The sequence below is a fragment of the Dromiciops gliroides genome, chromosome 3 (assembly GCF_019393635.1).
Source record: "Dromiciops gliroides isolate mDroGli1 chromosome 3, mDroGli1.pri, whole genome shotgun sequence".
Taxonomy (NCBI): domain Eukaryota; kingdom Metazoa; phylum Chordata; class Mammalia; order Microbiotheria; family Microbiotheriidae; genus Dromiciops; species Dromiciops gliroides.
In genome coordinates, this window is record NC_057863.1 from 642376675 (window position 1) to 642401386 (window position 24712).

Sequence of the window (24712 nt, forward strand, 5' to 3'; positions counted from 1 at the left end):
CAGGGCCTCGCTCCCTCTCACCCTGTGTGGTGGGCTTGAGGGTCATCGTGGCTGGGCCGGGGGCGCGGAAGGCAGAGACGACAGCTGCAGAGGGAGCCCAGATCTGACTGGGGGAGGGGGGGCAGACTTGGAAGGGGGGGACAGGAGAGGGACCTCCGGGTTGGGGGCGGTGGAAAGGGCGGAGGCGGACACTGCAGCCAATGGGGGCTCTGTGGGGGGGACGGGGGCGGGTTTCCCGGGCTCCCCGCCCCCGCCTCCCCTCGGCGACCCCTCCCCCTCCCGCATACAAGCCCAAGTCCCCGCCTCAAGTGTCTGCGGAGCCCATGGGCGGGGGCGCCTCCTAGCGGGGGGAGAGAGGGAGCTTCAGCCTCCCAGGGACTCAGGCGGCCGGACCCGGCTGTGGGACAGAGACACTGACTGCACGGTGAAGACTGGCCTTTATTACAGGTTTGGAGGAGCTGGGGGCACCGTGGGAGTGGGACCGCGGTCAGGATATCTGGGAAACCTGTGGAGAGGGGGTGGTAGGAGAGGGTTAGATTCAGAGAGGGACCTGTAGGCAGAGGAAAACCGGGGGGGACCCCAGTCCCTGGTCTTCAGGACCCTTCTATCCCCACTTCTTCCCCCTTCCTCGGCGCCTCCCCGACCCTGGTAACGACTTATTACCTGCTCAGTCTCTGACTTCATCTCAGGCTCCTACCGCCTTCTGCTGGAGAGGCCTGGGGAGGGAAGGCGGAGATGGGGGAAGGGGTCATCTGGAAGGCCATATGGGACATTTCCCTCCCCTGGGTCTCATCTCTGCCCATCCTCCTCCCCCGATCTCCTTTCCCAGCCAAGGATCTTCCTGAGGAAGGGGTTTCTTCTGCGCCATTCTGAGGTATGGAGGGATCTCCCCCGAGTGACCACACCCCCTTGTCTAAGTAGGGCTCCTCAGGGGAGGGGTTCCCAAATCAAACTCACGGCGGATGGAACTGCGGAAAGTACCCTCTTCTTCATCGGGTTCCCCAGTTCTGGGAGGTGAGAGAAAGGCAAAAGGAACCGTGTTAGGGGAGCGATGGAGGAAAACAGGAGGAGAGAGAGACAGAGAGACAGAGAGACAGAGAGAGACAGAGAGAGGTGAGAGAAGAAAAAGAGAAAGAGATGGAGAACAGAAAGGGAAGAGAGAAGAAAGAGAAACAGAGGAGAGAGAGTGATTGGGAGTGTGTGTGTGTTCAGGATGGAGAAAGATGAAAAGACAGAGATAGAGATAAAAATAGAGAGACAGAATTGGAGATGGTGCAAGATAGAAATGGAGAGACAAAGACAGACAGGAAAAAGAGACAGAAAGTATGCGTGTGTGTGTGTGTGTGTGTGTGAGAGAGAGAGAGTGTGTGTGTTCATGATGGAGGAAGATGAAAAGATAGTCACAGATAGAGTTAGAGATGAAAATAGAATTTGAGATGGAGCAAGATAGAAATGGATAGACAGAGAAAGAGATCAAAGGTAGAGAGATAAATGGAGGGAGATAGAAATGAACACAGAGAGAATCAAAAGTAGAGAGTTAGAGATGACAATACAATTAAATACAAAGAAAAGGGGAGAAATGAAGATGGAGTCAGAAGCAGAGATGGAAAGAGACGGGATGACAAAGTAAAAAAAAAAAACCCGAAATCACAGAAGTTCACAGTTTCACATACAATCTTCCTTAAAATGTCATGTGTATTGAGTTCATAATAAAAAAAAGACATTTTTTAAAAGAGTCAGAGACCGAGTATTAGAAATGAAATTCATGTCAGAAACAGAGGTAGAGAAAGAGAGAAATGGAAAGACAAAGACAACCCAAGGTAGAGAGAGATGGAGATTAAAAGATGGAAAGAGTTAGAAATGAAGATGGAGAATGGAGTGAAAATGGAAACTAGTGAAAGACAGAGAGAGAGAGAGAGGGAAGGAGGGAGGGAGAGAGGGAGAGAAATAATCAAGAGGTGGAAGAAGATAAAAGGTCAGAGACAAAGTTAGACATATAGATGGTGGAAAGGTCAACAATAAATGGAGAGAGCGATGAAGATGAAACACTTTGTGGAGACAAAGGTGGGTGTGGAGACAAAGGGGCAGTCGAGGGAATGGTGTAGCAAAGGGAAGGTACAGAGCACATCACTCACTTTTGCTGTTGGTTGAATTTGCAGCGACATTTCCGGCCTGGAAATCAATCAGTCAGTCAATCAGTTTGCATGAAGTGCCTACCATGTGCTTGGCGATGAAGATGGAAAGCAGTGCCTGCCTTCACAGAGTTTAGATTCTATCCCAGAGACAACAGGTACCCAGAGGAGTGTCCATACAGGGCAAATGCCCCCACAGATATGTGTGAGATCATTCTTCCAAATGCTTCCCCTCCTCAGGTCCCCCCTCCCTCACTCGTACCCTGGTTTTTGAGGAAGACTTACTGAGGATAATGAGGATGCCAAGGATGAAGAGGATGCCAGCAAAAACTAGCCCTCCAATCCTCAGGGACTGGTAGTCTGAGAAAGGGGAAGAAAATGAAGGGGGAGAAGTCAGGGGGAGAAAGAGAAACACCCCCCTCCCAGGATATGGGCTGGGGACAGGCACCAAAATAGCCATGCACTCATACACAAGGGAATTTAATCTCACCATATGTGAATGGGTCTCTTTCCTTTGGAGCTTCTGGAAAGATACAAAGATTTGGGGTTAGGAGATGGATTAGGGGATGTTAAAGGCATCCTTTTCCAGAGATGAGAGCTCTAGCCTATAACTACCTGTATCCCCATAGGCAGGAAACTGGACCTTTCTGAGCACCAAACTTTCCATTTATAGTTTGGAGGATGGGGCCCTGTGTCCCTTCCTGTTTCAGTGGAGAGAAAAAAAAAAATTGATGGGAGCCAAGAGGCCTGAGTCCTAATCCAGGGTCTGCCAATCACTATGAAAAGCTAAGCAGGAGCTAGCTCTTCTCTGGGCCTCAGTTTCCCTTTTAATAAACCGAGGCTAATAATCCCTGCCCTGGTGACCTCACCAGACTGGTGTGTTCTAGAAACGAGCTGTTGATGCTTCTGATGGATGGTGCAGCCTTGCTTCTGCCTGGGATACCCACGTGGTTATTATTTTACCCTACATTCACTCACTGTCCCTGTTAAGCTTGGTGTGACCTGATGTTAAAAGGGGTTCTCACCCTGGGGGAGGCTGGCTTCTTTGGAGAGTCTGGGTGTGCAGATAGCTCAAGTGTTTGGAAGCACTTATGCATATATATATATATACACACACACACACACACACACACACACACACACACACACTGGTCAATGTGCCTAGCACCGTGGCAGTTGAGGTTGGGAGTTTGGTTAGAAGTTGTACTGCTGCCTGCCCCCAAACCCCCACCCCACCCAAGGCCACCCTCTCTCTTCTCCCCCACACTAGACTTACCAGCCTTGGCTGTTGAGATCAGCGCTATGCAGACGAGCAGGAGCTGGGTGAGGGGCTCCATTGTTCTGTTGGCATAGAGTGGACGAGTCAGGTCCCCTGCAGGAGGTGCCCCCTTCTCTCTACATTTTTCTAACATACTCCCCCCACTACCAGTTCTGGGCCAGATCCCAAAGGGTTAAGTCTAAGAAGGGCCTAGGACCTAATCCAGCCAGAGCCATCTGGACCATTGGTCGCCCCGAGATACAGAGGGAGCCCTCCTGGGGGTAGAATTAAGAGCCAGAACAGAGAGCCACGGAAACAACACAGAGCAATACAGGGCAGACATCCGGGAGTCAGAGTTAAGGGGGGACACAGCCTCATACCCACATGGGAACCTGCAGCTCCCCAAGATAGAGGAGGAGAAGGGGATCCAAAGCCCAACATCTTGGAGGTCCAGCCTCAGGGGGTGTGTGTGTGTGTGTGTGTGTGTGTGTGTGTGTGTGTGTGTGTGTGTATGTTACAACAACCTAAGGAATTCCGGAGGTGCAGTGTCACCCCGAAGGGACACACAAATCTCCATGGGATAAAAAGACCATGGGACATACACACACACAAGGTCACACACTCAATAATCCATTCTGTGTCACTGTAACGTCCCTGGCATCCTGCCTAACCCTTGCCTGACCCTTGGGCCTGGGACTCAGGGTTTTAAATATCTCTAGCATCACCCCAGAGGAATGTGCCTCCCTCTGTAGCCATGACAACTGCACCCATTCTTTCCCTTTAACTCATAGAGGGACACCCAACCACACTTAGGGAGGGAAATGCAATGACTGACGAGGGGGGGGGGCCTAGTCAGCTCCAGCACACACTCCTCCCCCCCACCCCCACCCCCACCCCCACTCCTGAAACACAGCTGTACTTTGCCAAGGGGTGTCACTGTTGACAAAAACAAACTCTCAGGGAATTTCTAGAACAATCAGACAAACAGACAACAGCCCTAGCTACACCTGGAACGAGTGGGCCTACAGAACTCTGTCCCCAACTCCATCCAGAAGAGCCAGACTGAGCAGTTTTGGGGGTAGAGGAACCTAGCTGTGTCCAGCAGTAAGGGAGTGGGACACACACACACTCATACACACACACACTCTCACATACATAACACACTTATACATATATGGACACATATACACTGTCACACACACACACACTGTTTCTCTCTCTCTCTCTCTCTCTCTCTCTCTCTCTCTCTCTCTCTCTCACACACACACACACACACACACACACACACACACACACACACTATCACTCCAGCACAATAGCCCTGCCCCAGATGCACCGGGAAGCCCCACAGAGACTCAGTAACCCTTGATCACGTCCTTGCCCAACATTCCAGGGCGGGGGGGTGGAGTGTGTTGGGGAGGGGGTGCCTCTAAGCTCTCTACTCTCCTCCATAGCTGAGGTCCAGCCCAAGACCCTGGCAGACGCAGACACACACACACATCCCTCTGTTCCTCCCCAGCCCTCAGAGCACCATAACAGCTGTATATTCTCTTTCCCTCCAGGGACCCACAGAAGCCCCCCACCCCACCCCACCCCACCCCCATCGTCCCACTGCCTTCACACTCCTTCACACACTCCCATACTGGCCCGGGACATTCTCTACTCTCTGCTCCCAAAATAGGAACCCCCTCCCCCCAAACCGGAGGGAGAGCCAGGGGAAAGGGCAAGTCCTGGCAGGGGTGGGGATCTCGGGGGCTTGGGGGAAAGCTCACCCCAAAGAGACCGGTACTCGATCCTAGGCTGTCTGTGCTCAGGGGTCCAGAAGGCTCTGCTGAGGACCCCCTGGGCCTGGATGCACCGCCCCCCTCCTCCTCCTCTTCCTCCCCTCCCTTCTCCTCTCTTCTCCTCCCCAGGCACTGTAACTGGAGCCCAGGCTGGAGGGAGGCCAAGGGGCGGGGGACTGGGGGGGGGCAAGGCCCCCGGCCAGAGCGAGCCCAGGGCCCGTTAGCTTAACTCTCTCCTCACAAACAAGGGTGAAACAGGCTGCTGGCAGGCACCCACATAGCTGTGGGACAGCAAAGGGTACTCTGGGGTCTGGTGGAGACCAAGCTGAAGTTTCTGGCCCTGTGACAACACCCCTAGGCTGATATGGCTAGTCCGGCCCCCCCTCCCTAGGCCTCTCCCAGGGAAACCTCTCCGAATGTTCTAGCCGCTATTGCAAATCCCCTTCCCTCTTCCCAAAAGGCTGCTGGGATTGAGAGAGCAGAGGTGGTGGCTGCGCCTGGGCCTCCATCCCTCCTCCAGGCTTTGACACTGTCCCCCACCCAGTTAGGGGAGGTCTACTTTATCCCACATATGATGCTGCAGACCTCTGTTGTCACTCCCTTGTTCTTCAGCCCCGTCTGACTCTTCATGACCCTATTTGGGGTTTTCTTGGCAGAGATCCTGGAGTGGTTCGCCATGTCCTTCCCCAGTTCATCTTATAGATGAGGAAACTGAGGGCAACAGAGTGAAGTGACTTGCCCAGGGTCACACAGCTAGGAAATGTCTGAGGTCAGATTTTAATTGAGGAAGGTGAGTCTTCTGACTCCAGATCCTGGGGCTCTATCCACTGGGCCACCCAGCTGCCTCAGACTGATGAGGGTCATGGAAAGCAGTCACTGTGAGCCTCCCCCAGCCCCGAGGCTGCGGCCCATGCTCTCTGTGTCTGTGCTGACCTCAGAGCAGGAATTTACCTGGTCTAGGTGTCTCAGTTCTTCACCTTCTTATTATAACCACTCAGAAACAGGAAGACTCCTTCAGAAGCACATTCAGACACATGCAGACCTGGGAACAAGTGAATGAAGGGGGCATAACCACCACCACAACAGTTAACATTTCTATAGTGCTAACTGTGCCAGGCTAAGCACTTTACAATGATTATCTCATTTGAGCCTCTGAAATACCCTGGGAGGTAAGTGCTATCATTTTCCCCATTTTACAGTTGATAACATTGAGGCAGACAGAGGTTAAGGGACTGGCCCAGGGTCGCACAGCTAGTAAGTGTCTGAGGTAGGACTTGAACTCAGGCTTAATGACTGCAGACCTGGCACTGTACCACCTATAAGTTAGCAGCACTCTCTCTCTCTCTCTCTCTCTCTCTCTCTCTGTCTGTCTTTCTCTCTGTCTCTCTCTCTGCCTCTGTCTCTGTTTCTGTCTCTCTCTGTCTCTGAGTCTCTGTCTCTCTGTCTCTGTCTCTGTCTCTGTCTCTGTCTCTGTCTCTCTCTCTGACAGCTCACCCCCAGGTCTGGCTCCAGAATGCTTCACTTGTCTTGGTCTCACAGCCCAGCCCACTGTCCTGTGACCTCCTTTGCCTGCATGCCCAGCTTTTAGGGTTGGCCTTCCTGGGGTAACTTGGTTTGGGGTGAGGCTTTTGCTTCTTCCCCAGGGGAAACAGGATAGGTCCCCCACCCCGTCCTGGGGCACCCACCCTGTTGCCTTCACATGTGGATGTTGGACTGCAGATGGGGCTGGGCATGATCCCATTTGGTCTCAGCTTTGGGCCAGGACCCCTCATACCTTTCTGTCTCAGGTCACTCCTAGGGTCACTGACCAACCCTGGTTAATGATCATTCTAATGTTTGAACAGCCCAGGAGAGAGGAGACAAGCTCTGAGCCTGGGACATGGCCACCTGGATGCTGCTCTCTGATCCATGGGTCTCTTCCCACCATTCAAACCCTGGCTGGAGCCTCCACCCCCCTCCACCTTCTAGGGAGCCTTCCTGGGCCAATCCCACCTCATTACCATCACACATTCAAGAGACTGTCATGGTGTAGGGTCAACAGCATAGCATTTGGAGGAATCCAAAGATCTGGTTTGAACCCTAACTCAGATCCAAGGTCTGCCACTTATGACCGAGGCAACTCTGAACACAGAGCCTAGAATTCTCTGGACCTCAGTTTCCTTTTCTGCAACATGAGACCATCGGTGTGGGCTGGTCTCTAAGGTTTGATCCCCAGGTCCCAAGATCTCATGACTTTGGCCTAATGGACTCTAGCTGTTCCTGGCGGTCAACAAAGAATCTCTGAGCTGGATAGGACTAAAGGAGGTGTTAGGAATCCCACCTACCACATCAGAAACCAGGGATCATCCCTACGGTAACTAAAGACTTCTAGAGAAAGGCAACTCCCTCCTCAAGCCCTTCCCTTTACATTCTTCTTTCTTTCTTTCTTTCTTTCTTTCTTTCTTTCTTTCTTTCTTTCTTTCTTTCTTTCTTTCTTTCTTTCTTTCTTTCTTTCTTTCTTTCTTTCTTTCTTTCTTTCTCTCTCTCTCTCTTTCTCTCTCTCTCTCTCTCTCTCTCTCTCTCTCTTCCGTTCTTCCTTCCTTCCTTCCTTCCTTCCTTCCTTCCTTCCTTCCTTCCTTCCTTCCTTCCTTCCTTCCTTCCTTTCTTTCTTTCTTTTTGTGGGGCAATGAGGGTTAAGTGACTTGCCCAGGGTCACACAGCTAGTGTCGAGTGTCTGAAGCTAGATTTGGATTCAGGTTCTCTTGAATCCAGGACCAGTGTTTTATCTACTGTGCCACCTAGCTGCCCCATTCTTTTACATTCTTTACAGGCTCTCATTGGTAGGAAGGCAGCCAGGTGGTACAGTGGATAGAGTGCCAGGCCTGGACTCATCTTCCTTAGTTCAAATTCAGCCTCAAATACTTCCTAGCTGTATGACCCCGAGTAAGTCACTTCACCCTGTTTGCCTCAATTTCCTCATCTGTAAAGTGAGCTGGGGGGCAGCTAGGTGGCATAGTGGATAAAGCAGTGGCCCTAGATTCCGGAGGATCTGAGTTCAAATCCAGACTCAGACATTTGATACTTACTAGCTGTGTGACCCTGGGCAAGTCATTTAACCCTCATTGCCCCACCAAAAACAAAAAAAAAAGTAAAATGAGCTGGACAACGAAATGGCAGACCAGTTCGGTATCTCTGCCAAGAAAACCCCAAATGGGACAGAATAAACAACAAGAACAACAAACATTGGTGGGAAACTTGTTCTTATTCCCACTCCACCATTATAATTCCCTCTGGGAACCCTAGCAACCACCCAAGGGCTGACTCCAATTTGTGTTTGTTTTAGAGCCCCGTGACGAGCTGGTGAGTTGTGCAAGCGTTAGTAACTGCGTTCTAGATAGGAGAAGATTGAGGCTAGGAAGTGAAGCAACTTGTTTGTGGGAGAAGAGGAGGCAGGAGTCTTCATTCCAACACTCTCTACATCCATCCTGGCACTTTCAAGTCACTTTCCTTATGTGGGTCTTTGTAAAATGGTGGACGTCACCCCCATGCCCGGGCTGACTTCTACCCCTCCCCAGTGACCCTTTTCATTGGCAAGTTCCTCCCCCCACCTCCATTGTGGAAAGGGACCCAGAACAGCCGCCCTTCATTCCTTAGTTCACTACCATGCCTCAGTTTACCGTCCTCCCAACCCTCAGTCTTTCAACTCCTTTTTAACTTATTATTTTATTATTTTATTTTTTTTGCAGGGCAATGGGGGTTAAGTGACTTGCCCAAGGTCACACAGCTAGTAAGTGTCAAGTGTCTGAGGCCAGATTTGAACTCGGGTCCTTCTGAATCCAGGACTGGTGCTTTATCCACTGTGGCCACCTGGCTGCCCCAGGGTTGCCTTTAAAAAAAAAACAAACTTGTATTTGTACCTCAGGCACTCAGCCCAGTGCTTGACACACAGTAAATACTTAACAAATGGTTGTTGACTAACTTATTGACTAAAATGAGCTGTTTAAAGTAGGCGATCTAACATAGTGGCTCTCAAAGTGTGGTCCTGTGACCCTAGGAGTTCCTTAGGTCCTTTCAGGGGGTCCCGAAAGCCAAAACTTTTTATATCTATGGGTATAACTCACATAAACAAAGTGCTTGATGGGGAGTAGACCTAAATAATTTGGGGGGGGGCAATGAGAGTTAAGTGACTTGCCCAGGGTCACACAGCTAGTATGTGTCAAGTGTTTGAGGCCGGATTTGAATTCAGGGCCGGTGCTTTATCCACTGCGCCACCTAGCTGCCCCAACTTCAATAATTTTAAAGAATGTAATGGGTCCTGATACAAAAAAGTTTGAGAAATTATGACCTTAAAAAACACCTGCTAACTGGGGCCACTATAAATTTATGCTATCTAATCTCAAGGGGAGGGGTCTTCACTGAAGCAAGGCAACCATTCTTACTGTTCCCTCCTTCATTTTCTACCCCACTCATGACGGTACCTGTCCTCCCATATGACTCCTTCCACCACCCTTGTAGCTGCTGCATCCCCTTCTCCCCATCGAAGCTATTCTTTAAGAGCTCTCACTTCTATCTTCTTCCTTGGTCACTGAATGGGTGTGGCCTCAGACAAACTGAGAACTGGGAAAGATTTTCATTTAGAAAGGCCAAGGTCACCCACTGCTTCCTGGGCCGTCCCCAATTATCTTGACATTTGTTTTGCCACTGGATTTGGAAGACTCTGGAGGACAAATGACTCTGCACAGCTCTGCCTCACTTAGATTCAATTCACATGCAAGTCTTCTTCAAGAATGAAGGATGTAGAGCACCGGCCCTGGAGTCAGGAGTACCTGAGTTCAAATCTGGCCTCAGACACTTAACACTTACTAGCTGTGTGACCCTGGGCAAGTCACTTAACCCCAATTGCCTCACAAAAAAAAAAAAAAGAAAGAAAAAAAAGAATGAAGGATGAGGGGCAGCTAGGTGGTACAGTGGATAAAGCAAGTCACTTAACCCCCATGACCCTTCCCCCCCAAAAGGATGAAGGATAAACAAAAGCATTTCACATAAAAAAATAATAGTAGCTGTCAATTATATAGTGTTTACTATGTGCCAGGCACTGTGCTGAGTATTTTACAGTTTTCTCATTTGAACCTCACAATAATCCTGGGAGGTAAGTGCTACTATTATTCCCATTTTACAGATGAGGAAACTGAGACAAATAGATTAAGTGACTTGCCCAAGGCCATAAAGCTAATAAGTTTCTGAGACCAGATTTTTTTTTTTTGGTGAGGCAATTGGGGTTAAGTGACTTGCCTAGGGTCACACAGCTAGTAAGTGTCAAGTGTCTGAGGCCGGATTTGAACTCAGGTCCTCCTGAGTCCAGGTCCAGCACTTTATCCACTGTGCCACCTAGATGCCTCCTCATCTTTTCTAAAGTCTCCCTAAATGCAGCCATCTCTGCTAGCTGACACTCAATATCCTAGCTAAACGCCCCCCCAAAAGCCATTTACAATCCGTGCCTCCATTTCCTCGCCTCAGTCTGCTGTAACCTGGGCAACCTAGCTTCTGACCTCATCATTCCACCCAAACCCTTCCCTCCAGAGCTACCAACGATCTTCTGGACAAATCCAACGGCCTTTTTTTCAAGCTTCCTCCTCCTTCCTTCTGCAGCCTTTGGCACCGTCGATCACCTTCTTCCATACATACACTCTCTTCTCTGATTTCCTTCCCGCCTCCCAGCCCCGCCCCCCCTCCCCCGTACAGCTCCCTCCTTCTGAATGTGTGACCCCTCCCTCCCTCTCTTCTGTTGGCTCTTCATCCATGCCCAACAGTGATGGTGATTCCTCAAAGCTCTATCCTGGCTGCTCTTTTTCCACTGTGCCATCTCACTTGGTATTCTCACGGAGTCATCTAGATACAAGTATCATCTCTTGGCTGATCCTTTGGTCTGTTTATCCAACCTTCGCCTCTCAGCTGAGCCCCAGTCCCACATTATCTCCAACTGGATGTACTAGATGAATCTCAGAGCCGATATCTCCCGGTTATCTCCCCATGCCCCCAGGACCAACCGCAATCCTTCCAATCACCAGGGCTTGCAACTTAGGTTAGTTATCCCTCACCTCCTCATTCTCCCTCGCCGCACATATCCAATGCCTTGTTATTTCTAACTCCATACCATCTCGATTTGTTCCTTTCTCTCCACTTCCACAGCCAGCACCCCCATTCACACCCTTGTGACCTCTGCCTAGAATGCTCTGCTCATCTCCACCTGTGGAACACCTGGCTTCCTTCAACACTTGGCTGAAGAGTGGCTCCTGTAGGAGACTTCTCCTGGTCTTTCCATGTGCTAGGAGTTTCTCAAGGTTACTTTGTATCCTCTTTCTCTCCCTCTTCCTTTTCTTCTTCCTCTTTTTTTTTTGTTGAGGCAGTTGGGGTTAAGTGACTTGCCCAGGGTCACACAGCTAGTAAGTGTCAAGTGTCTGAGGCCGGATTTGAACTCAGATCTTCCTGAATCCAGGTCGGGTGCTTTATCCACAGTGCCACCTAGCTGCCCCTTTTCTTCCTCTTCTTCTTCCTCTCCTGTCAATCTATCTCTCTCTCTCTTGTCAATCTATCTTTCTCTCCCTCTTCCTCTTCTTCCCTTCTTCCTCTTCCTCTCTCTCCTATCAATCTTTCTCTTCCTCTTCTTCTTCTTCCTCCTCCTCCTCCTCCTCCTTCTTCTTCTTCTTCTTCTTCTTCTTCTTCTTCTTCTTCTTCTTCTTCTTCTTCTTCTCTCTCTCTCTCTCTCTCTCTCTCTCTCTCTCTCTCTCTCTCTCTCTCTCTCTCAATCTCTCCCCGCCCCTTGTAGTTTTGCCTTTCTTTGTATCCCCAGCATTTAGCACAGTGCTGGGCACTGGTAAACACTTAATAAATGTTTGATTGGTTATATCGGGAATGTCTTTTCCAATTCAAACGGTCTTTAAGCCTCTCTATTCATAAAATTGTAGAGCTTATCATGAATCTGAACCAGCTTCTTCATTTTACAGATGTAGAAAATGATGCCCAAAGAAATAATATGACTTGTCTTGAACTATACTGGTAGTGAGTGGTCGAAGGAGGATTTGAATCCACAACCACATTCTCTTTTCACGATATTATGCCTTTATATTTCAAGCTGTTCCTTGGGCCTGTGGAGTATCCAGTTTTCCCTAAATAGGGAGTCAGAGCTTGTGACTCAAGGAATATCATTTCATTCCTTAGTCTGTTTCCTCCATAATTTTGAAAGGTGGGAGTCCAAATCCAAGATTTAATCTGTGTATGAAACTCTGTGGGAACTCTTTCTACTAATACATATCTCAACTTCAGGGGGCAGTGGATAAAGCACCGGCCCTGGATTCAGGAGGACCTGAGTTCAAATTCGACCTCAGACACTTGACACTGATTAGCTGTGTGACCCTGGGCAAGTCACTTAACCCTCATTGCCCCACAAAACAAACAAACAAACAACAACAACAACAACAAAAACCCATATCTCAGATCCTAAGAGCACAGATTTAGAATTGGGACCTTAGAAGCAATTGAGTCCAACCCCTTCATTTTACAGATGAGGAAATGTAAGCACAGAGTGCTGGTGATTTGTCTGAGGTGGGATTTGAACCTAGCTCTTCCTGACTCCTAGCCCAGAGCTCTCTCCAAGACTCTGGAGTAGCTGATCAGCAGCTCATCTGGCAAGGTAGTTGTCTGGGGCCTTCTGTGCTACAGTGACTTGTGCAGGGCCATACAGTCAAGCTGTATCAGAGCAGGACTTGAACCCAGGTCTTCTCAACACCTAGGACAGTTTGCTATTCACTTCATTCTCAGAAAGAAGATATATCTAATAAACTTAAAATAAGTATAACAGCACTTGACACTCCCCCACCCCCTATGGGGTAGGTGCAAGGAATGGGCACTTTGGAATAATGGACAGAGTGCTGGCCTTGGAGTCAGAAGGACCTGGGTTCAAATTTTGCTTCAGTCACTGACTGCCTGGGTTACCCTAGACAAGTCTCTGCCCCTTTCTTTCTTTCTCTCTTTCTTTCTTTCTTTCTTTCTTTCTTTCTTTCTTTCTTTCTTTCTTTCTTTCTTTCTTTCTTTCTTTCTTCCTTTCTTCCTTCCTTTCTTCCTTCCTTTCTCTCTCTCTCTTTTTTTTTTGCAGGGCAATGAGGGTTAAGTGACTTGCCCAGGGTCACACAGTTAGTAAGTGTCAAGTGTCTGAGGCTGGATTTGAACTCAGGTACTCCTGACTCCAGGGCCGGTGCTCTATCCACTGCACCACCTAGCTGCTCCTCTTTTTTTTTTTTTTTTTTTTAGGGGCAATGAGGGTTAAGTGACTTGCCCAGGGTCACACAGTTAGTAAGTGTCAAGTGTCTGAGGCTGGATTTGAACTCAGGTACTCCTGATTCCAGGGCCGGTGCTCTATCCACTGCACCACCTAGCTGCTCCTCTTTTTTTTTTTTTTTTTTTAGGGGCAATGAGGGTTAAGTGACTTGCCCAGGGTCAGACAGATAGTGTCAAGTGTCTGAGGCCAGATTTGAACTCAAGTCCTCTTGAATCCAGGGCAAGTGCTTTATCCACTGTGCCAGCTGGCTGCCCCCTGTAAGCCTCAGTTTCCTCATTTGTATAAAGAAGAGGTTGAACCAAATGGCTTCTAAAGTCTGTCCCAGCTCTAAATCTATGATGCTCAGTATAACAGAGGAGCGGGAGGGCTTATGTTAATAACAATAATAACTCACATTTGCATAATTCTTTAAGGCCTGCAAAGAACTTTACAAACATTCCCTCATTTTATTCTCACATGTGTGACCCCTCTTGCTACTGCTATTTTACTGAAGAGGAAACTGAGGTAGACAATGGTTAAGTGACTTGCCCAGGGTCACACAGCTAGTAAGTGTCCGGGGCTCCCACAGGGTAGGGTCAATGTCTCCCCACTTTAGGCCAGGAGCTGAATCATTTCTTCAGGATTGGGCTCAGTGCTCCGCCTCAAATGAGCTCTTTTTTCTTTTTTTCTTTCTCTGAAGGGTCAGGGGAAGAAAGCTCAGTCCCAGCACTGTCCAGCAGAGGGCAAGTTGGAGCTGCATTTCTAGCTGGGTCTGGCCCCATCCTGAAAAACTCCAGGGCTTCCCAAGTCCCTCCCCACCAGCCCACACTGTGCCCCTCCCTGCACTGGGAGGGCAGAAGGATGGCTTCTGTCTAGAAGTTAGAGCTGAGGAAGGAATGACATTTATCTCAAGGGTCCCTTCTAGTCGAGTACAAAGCACTTTCAGAAACTTTACCTAGAGGGGTGCTCGGGGGTCCAGGGGTCAGTCTGTGGGCCTCATCCCCCTTCAGGGACCGTGTCTCTGCCCCAGTTGTGCCTGCTCCTCCCCTCCCTTCTTACCCTCCTCCCCTCTTCCCACCAACACACACACACACACACACACACACACACACACACAGATACTTCTTTCTGAGAACCAAGCATCTGGTTCTCTGCTCCCACCCCCCCACCCAGCCCCCACCCCTCCAGGCCTCCTGCCGGTCCCCCCTTAGGTCAGGCCTCTTTTTCTTCCTGCTGGAAGGGGGGGAGGTCTGGGGTTCATCCTATCCCCTCCCTGGAGGCGGCATCTTTCCTAATGGTCTCTCTGACCCTCCCCCTCCAGACTTCCACCCTCCAACATCCTCCACCCCCCCGCCCAACTCCTGCCTGATACGAGTCCCTTTCCCAACCCCCAGGGAGAAAGGGGCTGGAGGAGGGAGCAAGTAAGAGACAGGGCCCAGAGACAGAGGGAGCCAGGCAAAGGCACAAGCGAGGCAGAGGCAAGGGAGGCAGAGAGAGGGACTGAGGCAGAGAACAGCGGGCAGAGACAGAGACTGGGAGGGAGACAGGGCTGGAGTGGGCAGGGAGGGAGACGGAGGCCGGCAGCACACAAGGGCAGAGGCTAGGATCGGGAGGCAGGAGCAAAGGTGGGCAGAGGGCAAGGGAGAGGATAAGGGGAAAGCGGAGCCCCAAGGCTGGGCTGCTTTAGGGGGCCTGCCAGACAGGCCTGGGATTAAAGGAAGCGGCAGCCAGAGAGGCCTGGACCGGCCTGGGCCACCAGCCCAGGGTTGTTGAGACACCATGGGGGGGCTGGAATTAGCCAGGCAGATGCTGCTCCTGCTGCTGTTAGGGGCGGCAGGGACAGCCTGGGAACCACACAAGGGGAAGTGCCCCCCAAGTTGTTCCTGTACCAAAGATAGTGCCCTGTGCAACGGCTCCCCCCGAGTGCCTGAAGGCTTCCCCCCTACCCTGCTGTCCCTGTGAGTCTGCCTAAAGCCAATGGCCCAGTTGGGGGTGTGGCCCTGGGGGTGGGGGGTGGGCTGGATACTTGGATGCCTGAGGGGGAGGACAGCAGCTGGGATCCAAGTCCCAGAGATAGAAGTCTGGGGCTGGGGGTGAGGGGGTGTAAGCAAGGACCCCAGGATCTGTGGAAGAAGGAGAATGGGAGCTAGATCACTTTGAGGGAGGGTGTAGGGCAGGTGCGGGACCTGATCTTTGAGTGGGCTTGGATGCTTGGGTCCTTCCGGAAGAGCTGGGAGGTTTGAAGTTCCATTGGCCCAAGGGCTGATCCAGGCTACCTCCCCATCCCCTTAGGTCTTTGGTAAGATCTGAAGTGACTCGACTTACCTCTGGCAGCTTCCTGGAGATCCCCTCCCTGCACCTTCTGTAAGCTGTCTTGGACTCTGGGACAGACAGAAACCAGGCGTGTTGGGAAAATGGGAAGGAAAGGAGGGGAGTGGTGGGGGCTATTAATGTGTCTTTGGAGAAGGGCCAAAGTGTGTGTGGGAGGGGGAGCTGGGGTCTATCAGATTGGAGTGGGAGGGGGGAGGAGGAGGAGGAGCACAGGGCCCTCTTCTCCTTCCTGGGACCCCAACCCCAAATTCCTTCGCAGTCTCTTCACAGCCAACACCTTCTCTGTGATTGGAGATGACGCTTTTGCTGGCCTCTCCTATCTCCGGTATCTGTGAGTGGGGACTATGGGATGGGGGGACCTAGGGTTACTTGGGGGAGGAAAGGCATGGAGCTGAGGTTGGAAGGCTGCATGTGCTCAGGGACAGAACGCAGAACTGGGAGGTGATCTTCCCATTATTCTTCCCCAGACCGCCTTACCTTGCACACTGAGGAGGTGGAGTGGGACACTGTGGGAGATCTGGGTCTGTGTCCCCAGGTCACCACTGACTCTCCATGTGACCCCAGGCCAGACAACTTGCTTTTCTATGCTCTAGTCACCCCAACTTCGAAACAGGAAGGCGGTCTCTGGCCCCACCTGCCTCATGGGAGGAGGCTTCCGGGGGTCTGCTGATGGGTCCCTGAGGCTGGGGTTACCCCTGGGGCCCCCTCTCCTCCCCCAGGTTCATTGAGGACAATCACATCAGCTTCATCTCCAAGAATGCCCTCCGGGGGCTGAGATCCCTCACACACCTGTGAGTATCCCAGTGACCCCTTCTTCCCAATGCCATCTCCTCTCCCCCAGCAATGACCTGAGATGTCCTAGTGTGTGACATGGAAATTCCCCTCCTTGCAGTAATTTCCCCAACCACTCTAATCCCACCCCAGGGTCCCCTTTGGGTCTTTTGGGTCTTACCAGCCCCTGCCCTATGCCCTACTCCCCAAGACCTTGTGGGGAGGAAGTGGTGTGAGATGTGTGTCCCCCATACCCCTTACTTACTTCTCTGCATCCCAGGAGTTTGGCCAATAACCATTTACAGACACTACCCAAGTTCCTGTTCCGAGGCCTGGAGACCCTGAGTCACGTGTGAGCCACAGGGAAGGGGAGGGTAGGAATAGGTTTGTGTGGGAGCAGGAAGGGGGCTCTTCCCATGTGTCCCCCAACTCCCAGGAATGGGGAGGGAAAGCTGGGCACAGGGTAGAGAAGCTGAGTGAATGAAAGGAAGAGAGAGAACAGTCCACAAAGAAGAGGCGACGGCAAGAGTATTGACTTGGGAGTCAAAGGACCTGGGTTCAAATCCTGCCTTTTCCACTTACTGCCTTTGTGACCTTGGATAAATCACTTAAACCACAGGATTAGCTGGCTCCAAGGTCCTTCAGAACTCTGCATCTATGACCCTATTATGGGCTGCCTTGAAGTAGCGGGTTCAACCACCACTGGGGGAGCTTTAAGGAAAAGCTGAAAGACCACTTGTCAGGGACATGGTCCATCTTGAAATAATTATGATCTGAAGTCCTTTCCCACTGGAAATCCTGTGATTCTGAAAGAGAGAAGGGTTTCGGACACAGGCCAGAGGGGTCCAGTTTGAGCACATAGCTAGGCATACCACCCAGGCTAGATTCCCGGTCTTAGGTTATGGATTCGAACCCTGCCCCACTTTTTACTCCTCATTGGATCAATGTCTCCAAAGTCTCTTCTAGTTCTAGATTTTATGAACCTAATCAGAAGTCACAGATCAGCAGGGGTGGAATCCATCCCCCTGGGGCTTAGGGGAATGGGAAAGATGGAAGACTCTCATTTTTGCTCCCAGGGATCTCCGGGGAAACCCATTCCTCTGTGACTGCCGCCTGCTGTGGCTGGTCCTGTGGCTGCCCCGAGTGAATGCCAGTGTGGGAGCTGGATCCTGTGCAGGGCCCACTCCCTTAGCCGACAGGCAGCTCCAACATCTGGATCCCGATGCCTTCCACTGCCGGACTGTCGGTATGGCTTTCCAGGGAGTGAAAGGTCCAGTGTCAGAGACCAGGAAGGAAGGAAGGAACAGGGCATGTTCATCCAACAGGCATTTATTAAGTGCCTAATATATACACCTGTTAATGTACACATTGTACAAAGAATAGAAGGGCCTTGAATGCAGAGGCATTTCCCTTTTTTTCCTCTTTGTGTGTGTGCATCCTGAGCTCTTAGCGCAGTGCCTGGCACCTAGTGAACCCTTAATAAATGCTTGGTGATTGATCCCTAGGGGAGTGCTGAGGCAATTGGGTGGCCCAGTGGATAGAGAGCTGGGGCCTAGAGTCAGGGAGACCTGAGTTCAAATCAGCCCTCAGACACTCACTAGCTGTGTGACCCTGGGCAAGTCACTTCACCTCTGTTTGCCTTAATCTACCAGAGAAGGAAATGGCAAACCACTCTGGTATCTTTGCCAAGAAAACCCCATGGACAATATTGGTAAGCTATGGTCTGTGGGGTCAAGAAGAGTCAGACACAACTGAACAATGACAAAGGGGGTGCTATCATGGCACATGGGCTAAAAAAACCAATCCTGGGGGCAGGAAGAGCTGAGTTCAAATTTCATTTCTGCTGCATACTGGCTGTGTGACCCTGGGCAAATCACTTATGCCCTAAGCAACTCAAATAGATGCCATCTGCAATGATGGATGGAATTTCCTGAGGATGAGGTCCCTAGACCAAAGTTTCAAGCACTCTGCTTTTGCTATGAAAAAAAAACTAAACAACAAAAACTCTGCCCACAAGAAGATTACACTCTATGGGGGGACTGGAGGGGAAGGGGAGATATGGCTGAGATATGGGAGGAGTATAGAGGTCAAAGGACAGGACACTGAGTTTCTGAAAGACCCACAGGCCACGGGGTTAGATCTCAGCATCCTTGAAGGGACCAGGTCAGAGTGGTTATTTGGTGAACCCATTAAATGCTTACTTGAATGAAACAATCCCAACTCACAACAAGTTTACATGCTCATGGGAGAGACACGAACATATAAAATAGATGAGGGGTAAATTTAGAGTTATTAAATATATTCATATGGGTATCATGTATTGTAACATTATGTATAATGTATGCATATGTTTTTGTCAGTTGTGTCATTAATACAAGACAGCTGGGTCCTTGTGGTTAGGAAGGAAGGACATCATGCAGAAGATGGTACTTGAGCCCTATCTCCTAGGAAGAGAAGAAGGAGCCTGTGAGGCAGAGATAAGAAGGGAGTACCTTCCAGGCTTGGGGGTACAGCCAATGCAAAGGCATTGTGGTGGGAGATGGAGTATCGGGAATGAGGAGGCCAGTTTGTTTGACTAGCAGTATGCAAATGTCCAGTGAGGCTAAGCAGCAGAGGCTGAGGTTTACAGGTGCTTGAGCAAAATTTTTTTTCAATATTTAATTTTTATTTTATTTTTTCTCAATTACATGTAAACGAAAATTTTTAACATTTTTTTTTAGATTTTGAGTTTCATATTTTCTCCCCCCTCTTTGAGAAGGCAAGCAACTTTATGTAGATTATACATGTGCAATGCAGAGTGGAACATTTTCTTTTTTTTTTTTTCTTTTTTTTTTTTTTTTTTTTTTGCAGGGCAATGGGTGTTAAGTGACTTGCCCAGGGTCACACAGCTAGTAAGTGTCAAGTGTCTCTGGCCGGATTTGAACTCAGGTACTCCTGAATCCAGGGCCGGTGCTTTATCCACTGCGCCACCTAGCCGCCCCAGAGTGGAACATTTTCATATTAGCCATGTTACAAAAGAAAATGCAGATCCCCAAACCCAAGAATAATAAAGTAAAAAGAGCCTGCCTCAGTCTGCACTCAGCATTCATTAGTTCTCTCTCTGGAGGTAGATAGAATTTTTTTCTTTTTCTTCCTTCCTTCCTTCCTTCCTTCCTTTCTGGAAATGAGAGTTAAGTGACTTGCCCAGTATCACACAGCCAGTAAGTGTCAAGTGTCTGAGGCCGGATTTGAACTCAGGTCCTCCTGAATCCAGGGCCGGTGCTTTATGCACTGTGCCATATAGCTGCCCCCTAAATAGCATTTTTCATCATGAATCCTTTGGAACTGTCTTGGGTGACTGTACTGCTGAGAATAGCTAAGCCATTCGCAGTTTGTTCAATATGACTGTTACTGTGTGCAACGGTCTCCTGGTTCTGCTCATTTCATTTTGCATCTGTTCATGTAAATCTTCCCAGGTTTTTCTGAAATGGTGCCTAAATTGACTCCTTCTCCCTTTTCCCTACACTAGAGCTTTCCTGGTTCCAGACCCTTGGGGAACCAGCACTTGGTGTGGAAACCTTCTCCTACCTGGGGGAGCCGCACGTGGTCCTGGCCCAGCCCTTTGCGGGCAAATGCCTCTTTCTGGTCTGGGATTATATGCTGCAGCGCTTCCGACCTGATGGAGAAATCCCGGGTGAGACCCTGATCCCCGATGCCACCCCTTCCCCACGCTAGCCTTTTCCTCTGCCGCCCCCTCCCTCCCTCCCTCCACGCCCCAGATTCTGTCCGCCTTCGCAGACGTGGCCCTGCCGCTTGTCCCCAGCCCCAGGTGCCCCCCTGACGTGCCCTCCTCCCCTCCCCTCCTGCCAGCGCCGTCGGTGGTGGCCTGTAAGCCCCTGGTGCTAGGCTCGCGGCTCTTCGTGCTGGTGGCCCGGCTGTGGGGGGGATCCCAGCTGTGGTCCCGCCCGAGCCGGGGGCTGCGTCTGTCGCCGTCCCAGGCCCTGGCCCCGGAGCTGCTGCTGAAGCCCAATGACGCGGAGCTGCTGTGGCTGGACGGGGAGCCGTGCTTCGTGGTGGCCGAGGTGTCCAAGGCCGGCCGCACCACTCTGCTGTGCCGCGACGGGCCGGGCCACGGCTTCTACACGCGCCAGAGCCTGCACGCGTGGCACCGAGACACGGACGCCGAGCCCCTGGAGCTGGCCGGGGAGCCGCACCTGCTGCTGGCCTCGGCGTCGCAGAGGCCGGTGCTCTACCGCTGGCAGCACGGCCGCTTCTCACGGCGCACCGACGTGCCCGAGGCCGAGGACGTCTATGCCACCCGCCACTTCCAGGTGGGCGGAGACGTGCTGGTGTGCCTCACCCGCTACCTGGGCGACTCCATGGTGAGGACCCGAGCCGAGGGCCCCGGGGTGGGAGGCTCCCGCGGGCCTGGGACCTGGCTCTCCAATCCGGGCTGGGACACTTCCCCGCTGTGTGACCCTGCTTCCTCGTATCTGTGCCTCAGTTTCCTTTAAGCTTCAGCTATGCCCACAACTCCTAGTGCCTTTTTGTAGTTGTAGGCATAACTGAACCTTAAAGGAAACTGAGGCACAGATATGAGGAAGCAGGGTCAGTTTAAAAGACTGGAGGTGGGATATGAAGGGTTTAAAGAATACCAGGGGGGCAGCTAGGTGGTGCAGTGGATAGAGCACCGGCCCTGGAGTCAGGAGGACCTGAGTTCAAATCCAGCCTCAGACACTTAACACTTACTAGCTGTGTGGCCCTGGGCAAGTCACTTAACCCCAATTGCCTCACCAAAAAAAAAAAAAAAAAAAAAGAATACCAGAAAGGAAGGCCAGATTGGCTGGACCACAGTGTGGACAGAGGGATGTTGGACTTATGCTTTGGGAAAATCAGCTTGATATGGGTGTAAAAAATGGCTTAGAGTTGGGAGAAACTGAAGTCTGCAGGGATCGGTGATGACCTCAAGGGAAGAAAGGACAACTGGATGAATGGAAGGTTGTGGAGAGGGGGTGGGGAGGTGGGAGCAAGATAGGCTCAAGTTTAGGCCATCGTTGAGGGCCTGCCCTTTGCTCGGTGGAGCTGGGGGAGGGGTGCAATGTTCACAATGGGAGCCTGGGGAGGATCAGCCATCCCTGATCTCTGGAAGCTTGGTCTTGCTGGGGAGGCCGGACTTCTGCATGCAAAGCACAAGGAAATGATCTAAGACCTCACCATAAGCCAGAGGAAAGAAAGGGGCCTTGGGGCTCCAGGGAGGGGCGCTCAGGATGTGAGGCAGGCCCTGATATGGGCAGAGGGGAGTTCCAAGTTCTCAATAGCATAAGCAAAGGCTTGGGAGGAGGAACAGGTTTGGGGGATGGGAAGAGACCAGATTGGACGGAAGAAGGGAATCTGTTAGGAGAAAGAGTTGGAAAGGAAGTCAGGGGCAGATGGAGGAGGCTTCCCAGCTACGGAGCTTGGCCTCCACCCCATAACTGAGACAAGGTCGTGTAGCAGAGAGCACGGCCTATGCAGGCTGTACTCCCAAGGGTCCCACTTACTGCCAGGGTGACTTTGGACAGGACATCTCACCTCCTAGTCCTCACTGTCCCCTTCTGCAACATGAGGAGGCCAGACCTCTCGGCTCTATTTCTAATAAGGTTTTGGTCCTTTAACCCTTTTGGAAGGAGAATCAGTGGATTCATCTATAAAATGGGGAGATAGTAATTCCTATTTTCCCCTATGATTATCCTAAGTTCTTGAGTAAAGCAGCGATTGGGTCAGGAAGATGCCCAGAGAGGCAATGAAGAGAGAATGGAGGCAGGGAGACCAGTTGAAAGGCTGTTAGAATAATTCAGACAAGAGAGAAAGCTAGGTTGCTAGAGCACCAACCCTGGAGTCAAGAGGACTTGAGTTCAGATTTGACACTTACTAGCTGCATGACCCTGGGCAAGTCACTTAAACCCAACTGTCTCAAAAAAAAAAAAAAATCCAGACAAGAGGGGATGATGGCCTGAGCTAGGACAGAGGGAGAGACTTTCAAAGGAAAGATGGACGAGACTTGGCCCAGGGAAATATAAACTCCTCAAGGACTGTATTTTTGTTTTGTCTTTATATTTCTTTTTTTTTTTTAAGTGAGGCAATTGGGGTTAAGTGACTTGCCCAGGGTCACACAGCTAGTAAGTGTTAAGTGTCTGAGGCCGGACTTGAACTCAGGTACTCCTGACTCCAGGGCCGGTGCTCTATCCACTGCGCCACCTAGCCGCCCATATGCTCCCCAATTTATTTATTTATTTGTTTGCTTGCTTCCTTGGTTATGAATTTGTTTATTTTCCTGGGCAATCAGGGTTAAGTGACTTGTCCAGGGACATACAGCTAGTAAGTGTCAAGTGTCTGAGGCAGGATTTGAACTCAGGAGTTGACTCCAGCACTGGTGCTCTATCCACTGTGCCACCTAGATGTTCCAAAGCAGCTTCTTTATGAAGCACTGACTATGTGCCAAGCACCATGCTCATCTCTGTGAATATAAAGAATGAGTGAAACTGCTCCCTGCCCTCAAAGAGCTTACATCCAACACATACATACATAGGTATATGCAAGATCCGTAGGGGGTTAATACAAGTAAGCTTAGAAGGAAAGGATTGTTAGCTGGGGGGAAGCAGGAAAGGCCTTCCACAAGGTGACACATGAGCTGAGTCTTGAAGGAAGGAGAATGATTCTAAGCAGAGGCGAGCGGGATTGGTTAGAACCTTCCCCACAACCTTTGAATGCCATAAATCCCGCCCCCCCAACCCTCCCCTAGAGCCCTAAGGTGTGGGGGTGTCTCTAGGCTGCTGCCCCCCAACTCTGAACTCCATCTCCACAGGTGATGCGCTGGGATGGGTCTATGTTCCGTCTGCTTCAGGCGCTGCCATCCCGTGGCTCCCTCATCTTCCAGCCATTGATCATTGCTGGGGACCAGCTAGCCCTGCTAGGTAGCGACTTCACCTATAGCCTGGTATTCCAGTATGAGAGAGAGGCGGGGCTTCTGAAGCTGCTGCAGGAGCTGGGGCCCCCGGTGCCCTCTGCTCCCCGGGCCTTCTCCTTGGTTTCTGTGGCTGGCCGAAGGTTCCTCTTCACCGCCAACTTCAAGGGCCCCACCCAGGTCTACCAGCATCTCATCCACGACCTCAGTGCCTGAACAGGCTGGGACGGAGGGCCCCTTCTCCTCCCATGTGTCCAGCAGGGCTGGGAAACTCTTGTGACCGACAGGCCCCTCCTCGACAAGGAAAGAGCCTGGTGTGGGGAAGTCAGGAGGCCGAGGGTCGCTCTGCCACAGCTAATTTACTGAACGAGTCCCTTCTCTTATTTTGACCCAAGTTTCCTTTCTTGGAAAAAACAAGGAGGGCGGACCAGGTGGCCATTAAGAACCCCCCTAGTTCTAGCATCAGGTGAATCTTTGAAAGTTGGGGGAGGATGTGGCTGAGGAGATATCCCTTGGAGGAGTTAGTGTGGCATAAAGGAAAACACTGTTCGAAGGAGTCAAGTTCCACTCTTTGCTGTTAATATACAGCCTGTTTCTTCATCTGGAAAATGGGTAGATAGTGGCAGAAAGTTGGCCTGGATAATCTCTAAGGATTGGGACCATCTCACCGAACAATCTCAGATCCCGAGCCCCTGACCCAGACATTGCCCCTGACCCTGCTGGCCACTGAGGGGGACTTGACCTCCTGAGAAACGACATTTCGGAGACCTGAGCATCCCCAACAGCTGGAATCTGCCCCTGACATGGTGGCAACTGGGTGGGGACACCAGGAGCCAGAGAAATGGCAGTGATAGACCAGTGTGGCCACCTCTGGACTTGAAGCAGGAGAGCTGGGTTTGAATCCTATTCCCGACACTAAACTGTGTGATTCTGGGCACAACATTTAATCACTCCGTGCCTCAGTTTCCAGATCTGTAAAGTGAGGATGATCCCACTCATGCTCCTACCTCACAGGGGTGTTGTGAGGAAAGTGCTTTGTTAATCTTAAAGCACAGGAACCTGAGTGGTTATTTTTATATGTGCGGGGCAGAAGAGAAGGGCTTGGGGCAGAGTCCCGGAAATGTTCCTTGGACTTGAGTGGAGAGATGACTGATGTTTGGGGGTTCTGGGGCTGGGCAGAGAAGGGGTTTTTGCTGGGAGGGGCACTCATGGCTTATGAGT

At 50.9% G+C, this 24712-nt stretch overlaps 2 protein-coding genes across 8 annotated transcripts; one reads left to right on the forward strand and one right to left on the reverse strand.

Annotated features, from left to right (window-relative positions):
* Window positions 1-418: 418 nt before the first annotated feature.
* FXYD1 (FXYD domain containing ion transport regulator 1) lies at window positions 419-15818 on the reverse strand. 4 transcript variants are annotated; one of them, XM_043992818.1, is made up of 9 exons: window positions 15793-15818; window positions 6126-6216; window positions 3409-3473; window positions 2623-2655; window positions 2418-2492; window positions 2136-2172; window positions 958-1007; window positions 664-716; window positions 419-505 (listed from the first exon to the last, which is right to left on the reverse strand). In XM_043992818.1, the coding sequence occupies exons 3-8, from the start codon at window positions 3467-3469 to the stop codon at window positions 694-696; spliced, it is 279 nt and encodes a 92-aa protein (XP_043848753.1). In that variant the 5' UTR covers window positions 3470-3473; window positions 6126-6216; window positions 15793-15818; the 3' UTR covers window positions 419-505; window positions 664-693. The 4 variants fall into 4 exon arrangements, with proteins under 4 accessions (XP_043848753.1, XP_043848752.1, XP_043848750.1 ...); XM_043992817.1 differs by lacking the exon at window positions 15793-15818 and adding an exon at window positions 6860-6877; XM_043992815.1 differs by lacking the exons at window positions 6126-6216; window positions 15793-15818 and adding an exon at window positions 5622-5755.
* On the forward strand, window positions 2176-24648 carry LGI4 (leucine rich repeat LGI family member 4). 4 transcript variants are annotated; one of them, XM_043992811.1, is made up of 10 exons: window positions 2176-2290; window positions 11343-11494; window positions 15760-15831; window positions 16058-16129; window positions 16518-16589; window positions 16850-16921; window positions 17646-17815; window positions 20078-20242; window positions 20419-20930; window positions 23393-24648. In XM_043992811.1, the coding sequence occupies exons 2-10, from the start codon at window positions 11382-11384 to the stop codon at window positions 23705-23707; spliced, it is 1563 nt and encodes a 520-aa protein (XP_043848746.1). In that variant the 5' UTR covers window positions 2176-2290; window positions 11343-11381; the 3' UTR covers window positions 23708-24648. The 4 variants fall into 4 exon arrangements, with proteins under 4 accessions (XP_043848746.1, XP_043848744.1, XP_043848745.1 ...); XM_043992809.1 differs by lacking the exons at window positions 2176-2290; window positions 11343-11494 and adding an exon at window positions 14822-15425; XM_043992810.1 differs by lacking the exons at window positions 2176-2290; window positions 11343-11494 and adding an exon at window positions 14822-15425 and having other exon boundaries at window positions 16058-16123.
* Window positions 24649-24712: the final 64 nt, after the last annotated feature.

Excerpts from the sequence above, each read along its gene's own strand:
- FXYD1 (XM_043992815.1), bottom strand. The coding sequence starts at position 5,683 with ATGGAGGCCCAGGCGCAGCCACCACCTCTGCTCTCTCAATCCCAGCAG. Across the intron at positions 2,656-3,408 it reads GATCTCAACAGCCAAGGCTG|AAGCTCCAAAGGAAAGAGAC; the intron begins GTAAGTCTAGTG and ends GTATCTTTCCAG. Across the intron at positions 2,493-2,622 it reads AAGAGACCCATTCACATATG|ACTACCAGTCCCTGAGGATT; the intron begins GTGAGATTAAAT and ends CCCCTTTCTCAG.
- LGI4 (XM_043992809.1), top strand. The coding sequence starts at position 15,247 with ATGGGGGGGCTGGAATTAGCCAGGCAGATGCTGCTCCTGCTGCTGTTA. Across the intron at positions 15,832-16,057 it reads ATCCCCTCCCTGCACCTTCT|TCTCTTCACAGCCAACACCT; the intron begins GTAAGCTGTCTT and ends ATTCCTTCGCAG. Across the intron at positions 20,243-20,418 it reads ACCTGATGGAGAAATCCCGG|CGCCGTCGGTGGTGGCCTGT; the intron begins GTGAGACCCTGA and ends CCCTCCTGCCAG.